The 11,942-nt window shown below is 47.3% G+C and overlaps 1 protein-coding gene across 1 annotated transcript; it reads right to left on the bottom strand.

Annotated features, from left to right (window-relative positions):
* Positions 1-198: 198 nt before the first annotated feature.
* CLDN14 (claudin 14) lies at positions 199-1,020 on the bottom strand. The gene has a single exon (XM_027701759.1). It carries the CDS (start codon positions 972-974, stop codon positions 276-278), a length of 699 nt encoding a protein of 232 aa, XP_027557560.1. The 5' UTR covers positions 975-1,020; the 3' UTR covers positions 199-275.
* Between the last annotated feature and the right edge of the window lie 10,922 nt (positions 1,021-11,942).

The raw sequence follows: 11,942 nt of genomic DNA, 5'->3' as shown, positions 1-11,942 counted from the left end.
TTCAAAGAGTAAATTCAAAGTATGAATTCAAAGTATAAATTCAAAGTCTGAATTCAAAGTGTAAATTCGAAGTGTAATTTCAAAGTATAAATTCACAACATGAATTCAAAGTATAAATTCAAAGTACGAATTCAAAGTGTAAATTCAAATTCAAAGTGTAAGTTGGAAGTGTAAGTTGGAAGTGTAAGTTGGAAGTGTAAATCCAAAGTTATCTCAGCTTTATTTGGTGCCACGCACAGAGATCCCAAAGCAGCCGCGTCTCACTCCCGGGGAACTCACACGTAGTCGCTCAGCCTGTACCCGCCGTGGGAAGCAGATGTCAGGGAAGAGGGATGGTTTCCCTTGTAGGCAGCCGGTGGCCTGGAGGAGGGAGCGATCCGGAGGCTGCCGGGCTGGAAAGGCTCCCCATCCCCATCCCCACGGCACCGGCACAGCAACGCTCCCCCCAGCACCGTCAGCACCGCCGAGGCGAAACCCAGGTACAGCGCCTGGCCCGGCTCGTACTTCATCCCACCGGGAAGCACGGGGCTGTAGAAATCCGTAACCACCTCGTTGGTGCTCCAGGACACGGGCACCAGGCAGAGCAGCCCGGCCACCACGAACACGGCGCCGCCGGACGCGGCTCCGGAGGCCTTGGCGGGGTTGCCCTCGGCGCAGCGGGTGCAGCGCATCCCCAGCACGGCCACCCCGCAGGCCAGCGCCGACAGCGAGCAGGACAGCACCATCATGGCACGGGCGGCCCGCAGGTCGGGCGGCAGCGCCAGCTGGGAGCGGTGGGATCGGCACTGGAAGGCGCCGGTGCTGTGCCAGGCGCACTCCATCCACAGCCCCTTGGTGTAGGACACGGCCGTGACGATGTTGGCACCCACGTGGGCCGTCCGCCACCAGTGGGGCAGGAGGGTGGCAATTAGTGTCCCAATCAGGCCCAGCAGGCTGAGGGAGAAGCCAAGCAACTCCAAAGCTGAGCTGGCCATGTTGATGTTTGTCCTGCCTGCTCCTCTTTAATAAGGCGGCTCCGCTCGGGTTCCTTCGGAAAACACGGGCTTTTCTTGGAAGATGTGCAGCTGTTTTGCTTTGACGCCTCCTGCCCTCCTAATAAAAGGTAATTGAGGGAAAAAGGAGTTAATTATTACCCAAATGCATCCCCTCTCCGGCCGGTGAGGCGCATTCCAGGTCCGGTTAGTGCAATAATTAGCATGGTTATCGCTGTTAATCGTACTTTTGTGGAAGCAATGGGAAAAGCTGAGCTTCCCTCCCCGCTTATATAAACAGCCTTCCTGCTGCCCGCTGGGAAGAGAACTCAAGACAATTTATGAAATGGGAAAAAAAATATTTTAAATGCAAATATTCCCCTTCCCAGCAGACTCTTCAAAAAAACAAACACGATTTCCTTTCTGAAGCGGAGAATTAGGCGGTGTTAACACTTGGAACGAGGGAGATTTATAAAGTAGGGAACTGCAGGTTGCTCTACCCGACAAAAACATTCCCAGAAGGTCATAGCAGGACTAGGAAAACAATAAGAGTGTATTTGCTCAAAGTAGGGAGCAAAGAGAGTGATTTAAAACCTGTGGAAGAGGATAACAAGTATTGGATTAAAGTCGCTTTCCCGGCTTGCCAGTATTTCTTGAGGTTGCATTTTAATAAAGCAGCTCAAAGAGGAATAATTTTCATTGGTGTCTGTGGAGTTTCAGCTTATGATTTTAGGTTGTGGGTGAAAGGACAGCATGTGAAACCAGATGTACGTCGTGGAGCTTCTGAGGGGCAACACCTTTGGTCATGTATAAATTCAGGTTGAAAAACAGGGAACAGGAACTCTTCCTCCTGCATAAATCGCAGATTAAGGGGTCTTTTCCAATGGCTGCCTCGCAAGGTCTGTTGTACATCATGCATTATGTGTGTGGGCAGAAACCTGATATTTTAGTATGTAAAATAACTATTGCATCAAAATCCATCTTGGAATTCAGGAAGAGGAACAAATTTGGGCTCCGATCCTGCCAAGGCCGCGCATGTGCTGGACTCGTGTTCGCAGCAGAAAGTGTTTGCAGGGCTCGGCCTCAGCAGGCAAAGGGAGGAAAACCATCTGGCCAAACTAATGAATGCCCTTGGAACAAGAGAATGAGGCACAAGGAGCAAAGTGGAAGCTGGTTTAACTTCCCATTATTTCACTAACGAAGCAGGAGAGCTTGGGATGGGCATCAGTGCCAAGGTTTGTCTCCAACTGTTGTCCCAGAATGCACCAATCTCTGCCTGATGACAAGATCCTGGAATCATGGAATGGTTTGGGTTGGAAGGGACATTAAGGCTAATTAATTAATTAATCTAATTCAAATCCCCTGCCGTGGGCAGGGACACCTTCCACCAGCCCACGTTGCTCCAAGCCCCATCCAACCTGGCCTTGGACACTTCCAGGGATCCAGGGGCAGCCACAGCTTCTCTGGGCAACCTGGGCCAGGGCCTCCCCACCCTCCCAGCCAGGAATTTCTTTCTCATATTTAATCTAAACCTACTCTCAGTTTGAATCCACTCCCGCTTGTCCTGTCACTGCACGTTCTTGTAAAAAGTCTCTCTCCAGAGTCTCATCCTTCTTGTAAGATGGGGGAGTCTCCTCCCCAAACAAATCAGAATCTGCCTTGGACATCGTGCCAAAAGAAAGGGAAAAATTGAAAAGCACAGGGATTTTATGGGCTAGGCAGGACAACACCATGGGCTGAGGGTCTTGTACTACGTTCCTTTTATTTGAAGTGTGTCTGCTGTGTGCAGACATAGGATGGGGAGTAATGGGATGTTAGACAGGATGTGCAAAGAAGTTCCCAGAAGAAAAGAAAATAAGAGAAACCCCAAAGTCCAGCTTTCCTGGTTTTAGGGAGGATTTTTCCTACTGTTATGTCTTTCTGGCCTTTCAGGTACTCTTCACATAACACTTAAATGAAAACAACTGAGTTTGTGTGGTTGTTGGAGTAATTTGCCCCATTTGCAAACAGAGAGACAAACGCAGAGGGGTTTATATCCAAAGTCATTTTTCCAGGTGGATTCCATGGGGTCTCTCTGCAGTTTGCCAGGGAAAAGCAGGCTGTAGATTTCCCTCAGCTGTCACAGGGTGTCTCGACATGACAGGGCCCAGGTTAGGGCCAAGCACAGCACAAAGGAACACAACAAAAGTAAGCAAATGCTTAAGGCAGCCCTGGAGATATTTGATTTCTGTTCCAGAAGTCCTCAATGGTTGTTTGCCTTCTGGATTGTTTGGTTTTGTTCACATATTAAGGGAAATCAAGCAGTATTTTTCATTTTTATATTCCTGATTGTTTCCCGTGAAGACACATCGTTGTGAATAAGAGAAATTATCCTGGTCACCCTCCTCCAGGATCAGGGATATCTAGACCTGGCTCTGGGGCACAGCAGGATGATGAGGGACCTTCCCAACCAAGCTGGAAAAGGAGTTTGGATCTCCTGTGTCCCTAATTCCAGCACCACCTTTCACTGCCTGCTCAGTGTTTCCCATTCCCTCTGTATTTTTCCCTGTTCATGACTGCAGGTGAGGACGACCTGAGATGATCCTCTCTCCACTTGCTCATCCCACACATGATATCCACGTGTTGCCCACCATCCAGAGGAGTGCTCCAGGTTCCTCTTGCACTTTTGCAATCAGGCTTTCAAGGTCAGACACGAGGCTTTGCAGCCTCATCCCGGGGAGAACGGGATTTAAAAGGGAAATGTGATTTACACTGCAAGTCATGGGAAATGGCCCCCCAATGCAATGGAGGTCAGAATACTCTGGGGCTTGGCAGCAGCTATTTTTAGCTGTCATTAAGGTATTATTTTTAACCATTTTAGCCATTAAAAGCTTTCTAATTTAAGAAACCACTGTTAATTAGCCCCACTCGCTCGGTGTCATGTTTTCCACGTGCCTTTCTCAGCAGTTTCCAGCTGCCCCTGGTGCTCAGTGCCACTCCCACAGCCTTACCCTCCTTGATGCCAAGTGGCAAAACCAGCAGCAACTTCACACATTTACCTTCAGGAACATCAGCAGCCTCGTGAAAATGTCTCACCTTCCAGCTCTGCTCCCAACAGCTCGGACGAGGAACCGCAGAGGGATCAGGTTTGGTGTTTCTTGTGGGCTGACCTGGTCAAACACAAAACAATACAAAACACAAAAAGCCTTTTTTTTTTTTTTTTCCTGCATGGGTTGTGTTTGTTAATTTTTTTTTTTTAGAAATTGGGCAAATTTTGCTTTCTCACTCGAGGGTCGGGTTCTTCTCCCACGGAACCAGCGACAGGAGGAGAGGGAACAGCCTCCAGCTGTGCCAGGGGAGGCTCAGGAGGAGGAATTTGTTGCTGGAAAGGGTGGTCAGGCCTTGGCAGGGGCTGCCCAGGGAGGTTTGGAGTCCCCATCCCTGGAGGTGTCCAAGGAAGGCCTGGCCGTGGCACTCAGTGCTCTGGGCTGGGGGACAAGGTGGGGATCAGGAACAGGCTGGACTCCATGGGCTGGGAGGGCTTTTCCAACCTCAGTGATTCTGTAATTCCATGAACCAGAGCCAGCCTTCCTAGGGAAGTGAAGATGGCATCAGTCTGGGATAAAAAACAACCAAAAAAAAGAGACAGTGTCCACATGAACCTTCATGACCTTCAAAGCCCACCTAAGCAGTGAGTGACTGCAAAATGAAGTGACAATTTGTGAAGGGAAACTCCGAAACTCTTGAATTTCCTTGCTCTGCCAGGTCACACCAGCTTTATTTTTACAAGCACAAGGGCTGGAAACACAACTTTTCCATACAAACTCTGGTTTTGCCTGATGCCTGTGTCGTACAGGACCAGCCCTAGCCGGGATAAACCCTTGGTTGTACTTTCCACAGCTGCGACAGCCTTGGGAGACACGGCTCCAAAGTAAGCTCCAAATAAACAGCGGAGACTGATGTCACTAATCTGGGTATTTACCCAGGATTAAATAACAGATGCATGTTTTACTGCTGTCTCTTTCATTGTTTCTCATTTTACTGTTTCCCCACCCGTATCAGTCTTATCCTTTTGCTGCCGCTCCTTCCGAGCCCTTTCTCCAGACCTCGGAATTGCCGCTTCTCCTGAGGGCTGTGACCGTGGTGCGTCTCCTCCCCTGGGCTGCAGGAGGTTCTAATCTGGGTTTTAATCCGGTAATTTTGGTATTTTCCCTTACCAACTTATCTTTTAACTTCAGCACCTTCTAATTCCGCACCGATTCCCTCAAAAAACTCCGGAAATCCGTTTCGACCTCTGCTCCGGGAGGGCAAAGTGTTGTGATGGGATGTCCCTTCCAGATATCCCTACCAGCTGCAGAATAATGGACCTCAGCTGAGCCAGGCTTCTAAGTATACACTCATTTTACCTTTTTAATTAATTTTATTTGATAATTCTCACACATCCTGATTAATTCATGTTTCGGTGCCAGCTGGATCAGACCTTTAAGGTGTGCTCAGGTGGCAGCTTTGCCTGGTAGGTGAGTGAGGTTCCACACACTGACACTCTGAGTTCAGCTGGTTCAACTTCACAGGCCCTCAATCCTGCTCAGATGTTTTTAGGGGAAAAAAACTTTGACTGGTAAGAAGAGCTCCCTTCTTGTATGTGGGCGAGGGAGGGCAGATCTGAGGGGGAATAAGGCCCTCCTGGCTCCCAGCAAAATCCTTCTCTTTATTTCCCCCCCTCCTTATTTTATTTTTTTTTTTTTTGAAAGGGAAGATTAGGGAATCAATAAAAGCTTGAAAGGCACATTGTAACCAACCCTGATCCTACACCTACTCCCACCCCCTCTCTGTGAAACGAGAGGGGCTGACACGGATCAGAGCAGCTGCTGCCCTGCCAGATGTGCAGGAGGAGCCTTAACCCCTCCTCAGATCCAGGGAGCCTCCAGGACCTTCCCTGTGGCTCCACAGGGTTGTCACTGGCCTTGCACCACCTCATTGTTTCCTCCTGCATGCACAGGACCCTCCTGATGGGTGCTAGAGCAGCTTTTTGGGTGTCTTGTCTTGGCTGTGGGTGCTGCCCTTCATTTCAGGACTTGTTTCTGCCTGGCCCCAATTGCTGCTGGCTTTAAAATTCTCTCTCTTTGAAATACTCCAGAGTGGACACCAAATTCTTTTCCCATTGTGGAATTATGCAGCTTTTTGTGGGGTGTTATTTGAGGTTTTTCTTAGAGGAGGGAACCGAAAGTTTGATGTTCACCCTGAATTTACATAAAAGTCAATAGACCTGGAAAAACTAGAAAGGCCACAAAAGAGAACAGAATCAAGCCCACATAATTCCACTTAATTTTACTCCCCAAATTTTAGAGTCTTGTCACCTCAGTCCTACAGAAGGTCAGTGGCTGAGGTAGAAACCTTCAGGGAGAGTTTAAGGTCACCGCTGGGATGAGTTGTCCTCAAGGGCTGCTACCTGCTTTTTGGGGTCAATAGGGGCAGCTGGGAGGATCCCAGCCCGATCCCAGGCCTCAGGAATGAGGACTGCAACACAAAACCCCAAAACCAGTTAGCATGGCATGAATGGGCAAGAGGGTTAAGGGATAAAGGGGCCCTAATGAAAAATTCTGTGTGTGTATATATTTCCTGATTTGTGCTTGTAGATTTTTCTGAAACTGTTCATCTGGATTACACCTTTCAAGGGCCACCAGACCAATCAATCCCAGTGATTTCAAGCAGTTTTTGTTTTGGATCCTCAGCTTGAGAAACCTTCAAATGCTCGATTCTAACCCAGCCAGATTTAAGCTCGAAGAACAGGGAAACTCAAAATCATTTGTCACGTCTGTAGCTGTCTCTCAGTGTCCTCCCAGCAAGTCTGTGGTATGAAAAAAAGGAATGAAAGAACAAAATTATCTAATTATTAAATGATTGAAGTGTTCAGAGGGAGGGATGTAAGCGTGTAACTGGTTGGTTGGCAGGTGAACAAAAGCTCTTGCAGCTCACATGGCCTCATTTTTAATTCAATTTAGCCAAAGTTATTAGTTTTGAATGATAATAAACATCCACAAGGATTTGATGGCTGGTACATTTATTAAGTGTTCTCTACATGGAGTTTGGCTACTTAATTCTGCCCTTTACTTACAGTATTAATGTTTTAAAAGACCATTATAGCAAACACACACTAGAAACCTTCATTTCTTTTCAGAGTCAATCCTTACACTGAGATGGGTTTACTGAACCCAGGAGGTGGTTGTTTGCCTGTGGGACGCTGCTGGAAGAACCAGTTTAACATTCCCAAAATAATGGGCTCTTTTCTACCATATTGACTGTGGCTTTGGGATAAATTCTGCTGGAGTTATTAGTACCTGTCTGGGTAATCTTAATTTGGGTCTGTCTGCAAACACACAAACACGGTGAAGTCCTGTGTATGTACATGATAAAACAACCTTTTTTTTCCCTTTAGAGCTCATCCCTCGTTTGGTCTGGAGTAATGGGTGGTAATCAGGGAAATTAATTATTCCCAGAGCTCCTGAGGGGTGTTGGGCAAATCACAGGTGCCAGATTCCATTTCCAGGGGGTACCAAACACGACAAGCACAGCAATTAAGACATTCAGAATGGCAGATGGGACAAGGTGATGTGCTGTGAAATACTCAGTGCCCTGAAAATCACGTCAGTGGTTCCACTGCCCAAACACTAAACACTGGGTGACACATCTGCTCAGTTTGGCTTTTCTTCTAAAAATAATTCCAACTGAGGGCGAATTATCAGTGTTTGAGACGCTGATGTTTTACAGTGAAAACCACAAAGCCATTGCTCTTCTAAACTTTATGTAGTATTTTATTGTGAGCTGGTGCACAGGGAAAAGACAAGATGAGGATTTATCTCAGCATTCGTGCCTAAGATTGAGGTGCAAACAAATCTGTACCAAAAAAGAAAAAAAAAAGCAGACATGGGAACCAAAAATCCAATTGTTTGTGTAGCAGGGCCCTTTTGCTTCCAGAATAAAAGCAGCCAAAAATCAACCTCAGAAAGTCTCCCCTGCTGGAAACAACCATGTCCAGTTTGGGAACATGATCTGCTGGAACCAGGGGAAGTCTGTGCGTAGGCTGGGCTTTTATCAGAGCCTCAGATGAAAGGGGAGGGGGGGATCACAAACATCTGCACAAAAGGGTTTCGCTCCCAGTGACGCAGAAATTACGAGGGGCTCGGTGCCCTGGGGGATTCCTGCCCTGCGAGGGCGAGCTGGCAAATTAAGAGCTGCCCAGCCGGGTTACACAAAGCCCAGCAGCTAAATCAGAGTATTTGTTTCCTGGGAATACCAGGAGAGGATGGAGCTGGTGCAGCCCCCGAGGTCAGAAGCCCCCGAGGGCCGGGCTCTCAGCTCACACAAATCCACACACCAATTTACACCGACACGGGATTTGGCTCCCGGGAGCTTGGGAAGGCAGAGTTTGGAGCTCTGTGCCCCCCATTCACAAGTGAGCAGTTTGCTGGTTACCTGCTGTATCTGTATTATTATAATTTATTATAATTTATGACCAGAGACCATTGTGCTTGCCCGGCCTGCATGAGAGTTCCCCTCCAGATTTATTCTTGGGCGATTTTGGCCACTCGGTTTTTAAATGACTCAAGTCTTGGAGTTCCTAACATTTCCTGTGGCAGGCTGCTCCACAGTCTGCTACACTTCACAGTTTAGAAATACACCCTGAGAGCCAAACCAAACCCTCAGACTCTTTCTCCCAGCCCCGTTTCCTTGAATCAGCCTAAACAAATTACCTCGTTAATGTGCATGGTCTGCAAATACCTGTGGAGGGTGATCATACCTTTTTTATTATCCGTGTCTCACCTGGGCTCACTCCTTCTTTCCCTTCTGCTCCCCACTCTCACGTTATTTGCATTACTTAATAGTGCTTAAAATGGTTTTCAGCCCCATTTCATCTCAGCTTTGTTGTGAGTTGTGTGTATTGTGCTTTATTCTGGCTTTGCCCCTTCAGCCATTCCGTAGCCCGGGCTCAGAAGGGGATGGTGATACTCAGACTGGCTCATTGCAAAATCCTCATGTTTATAGCTCCTGGTCAGTGCTATCCTGCAGTGCAGGTGCTCTCAGAACCTTCTTCCAAACGTTTCAACCATTACTTTGTGGAAGGGTGAAAGCAAAGGCACCGGGTTGCCAGTAGCACAACCTGCCAGGGGTCTGCACCTTCACTTATCCCCTCGTTCCCAGGGTTCCTGGTGGCTTTCCAGAGGCCATGGCTGGCCTCCCCTCCTGACCCCCTGTCTCCAGGCTCAGTCTCAGGGGTGTTAACGGTCCCACATGGAGAGGCTGGAGCTCCCTGTGGAAAGATCTAAGGGGGGAAAATATGCACCATTGCAGAACCTGAAATCAGATCTGGGCGGCCACGGAGTGCAGGGAGGAGGGGGAAGGGGAAGGCCTTTTGCTGGATTCAAACTAAGCTGCCCAGAGCCAGCAGGATGTCTCCCCATGATTTCCATGTGCAGGGACTCAGATCACCCTTCACCTCTCGCTTCTGCCCCCGTCTCAGCCCAATGGACTTTTATCCCATAGCCCTCTCACATCTTTTGTTGTATTTCTTTGGCTATTTTGGCTCCCAGGCTGAATTACAGGCAGTCTCTATCAGAGAATCCCAGAATCATTTAGGTTGGAAAAGCCCTCCCAGAACATCCAGTCCCCCCTGTGTCCCATCCCCACCTTGTCCCCCAGCCCAGAGCACTGAGTGCCACAGCCAGGCCTTCCTTGGACACCTCCAGGGATGGGGACTCCAAACCTCCCTGGGCAGCCCCTGCCAAGGCCTCACCACCCTTTCCAGCAAGAAATTCCTCCTGAACTGATATATGCCTGTACATGCTGCACAAGCTGCACCAAGCCTGAATGGCTGGGCAGCAGAAGGGACTGGTGGCCCCTGGGCTGCCTTGGGGATCCCCACACATATTTGGTGTTTGCCCAGGTTTGGCAAACCCCACTCATGGATGCCTCATCCCTGGAGATGTTCAAGGCCAGGCTGGATGTGGCTTGGAGCAACCTGATCTAGGGAATGACATCCCTGTTCATGGTGGGAGGTTGAAATGAGATGATCTTTAGGGCCCCTTCCAACCCAAACCATTCTATGATTTTATGATTTTACATAAAGTTTTAGGTCCTCCCACTCGCATACCTTAACGGGAGATGTATTTTATTCCCAAACTGGCTTAATTCCATTAACAAACCAGCTGAGAGCTGACTGACAGAGAGCTCGAGATGTTCTTGACTTCCTGCACAAGACCTGGGGCACTAAAAGCCACAAAAAATCGGTGGAAGCACCAAGTTTCCACGTGTCATTTTTCCTTTGAGCTGAGCATGTGTGAGACTCCTCACTGCCACATTTTAACCTTCAGTAGCAGTGCCTTTGGTCATGTGTGAAATTTTCCCCCAATCTTTGATTTTTTTCCCTTGTCTTTCAGGACAGACATGAGCAGAAGTGACGCCGTCAGCCACAAACTCATTCATCTTTCCCGGAGCTCTCAGAGAGTGCCATAATTATTTAGCTTCCTGAAACTTTCACACTCTTACAGCTCTCATAAAGCAGTCCTTTAACTCTTGATATTTTCTCCCCAGCTGTGATGATTTAATCTAGCCCGGGGTTTGAAAGGCTCAGCCAGGAAAATCCCAGAGCGCGGTACAGCTCATTTATAAGGATCAGTGTTTCTGCAATACCGAGCCTGAGCTGGGCTCTACATCTGTCTTATCTAAACACTGCCATCACACTGCATTTAGGGTTTCATGGTAAGTTAAACCACGACATGTAGCTTTGAGAAAGTCCTACATCTGGCCTGGAAATATCATTCTGTATTTTAAACATTTTGCGGGACGGCTCCGTGTTATTAATTCAGGTAGAACACGTTTTTTTTTGGGGGGGGAGGTTTAACTAAACCAGCAAGGGGGAAGCACTGTGGTCTTTTTACTTCTCAAAAAAAAAAACCCCAAAAGATGAAGTCAGTTCCCTTACTACATAAATCACAGCTTTTCCTAAGCATCACAAAGTTATTCTGCTGTGATTATAACGCAGGTGAAATTCCCTTTCTTTCCCCGCGATGACTTTCACCCCTAAATGAGAAAAGGGCCAAAATAACAGAGCAGCGACATTTTATTTCAGGACCAAACCCTCTGAATTCCGAGGCCAGGAAATTCCTACAATTAAGATGCCTCTTACAGACATTAAATACCCAATATAGTTTATGCTGCTTATTAATGGTCAACAAGAACACTTTAAAGTTTAAATTTAACACAGAGAGCGCAGGTATAAACTTCTCGCACTACATATATTTGCTCTTGCTGAGCTAACATTGAAGGACACATACTAACTTTTTAAATTTCCTGACTTTTATGATTGCTCAATTTTGCAACCTTAACATTATTTTGAAAGTAGGATTGTGTAAAATTTCCCCCAGGAGACTTGAGAGAACTATGTGCCTTTGAAACGTGGCCTTTCTGTAGCTAATTTCCCTCGTTTTGTTGGAGTTTGGGTTTGGTTTTTGTCTTTTTTTTTTTTTTTCCCAACTGAAAACCTCACAGACAGGAGCAAAATTGCAGGACCCCAAAAACAATCAAGTTTCTAGTACCCCTGGTGCCTTAAGTTTTCTGTATTTGCTTGGTTTTCATTCCATGGTGCAGGTGCACATCTGCTCTGGATCACAGCCCTTGTCCAAGGAAAGCACTTGACATCCCTGGAACCACTCACGTGCCCAAGGTGAAGCAACTTGCCTTTAAGTGCTGTCCTGGATTGGGGAATATCTTTAGAGATATTTAAACTTGAAAGGAAATTGAATTTAATCATCCTATTGATGAGTGTGGGAATTTAAACAGGTGACAAATTGCATCTAATGGCTGCCTGTGTGGATATTCCCTGAACACGAGTGGGAATTTAATCCTTTCTGTCTACATGGAATTATAAAGTAACACAAAGAGTAAGAGAAACTGTCTTAATTTGAAACAAACTCGGGTTGTTCTTGGTTTGTATCC

This window comes from Neopelma chrysocephalum, unplaced genomic scaffold (genome assembly GCF_003984885.1).
Source record: "Neopelma chrysocephalum unplaced genomic scaffold, ASM398488v2 Primary Assembly neopelma1_166, whole genome shotgun sequence".
Lineage (NCBI taxonomy): Eukaryota > Metazoa > Chordata > Aves > Passeriformes > Pipridae > Neopelma > Neopelma chrysocephalum.
Note: the sequence above shows the minus strand (reverse complement) of the source record. Positions and strands in the feature narration are given on the sequence as shown.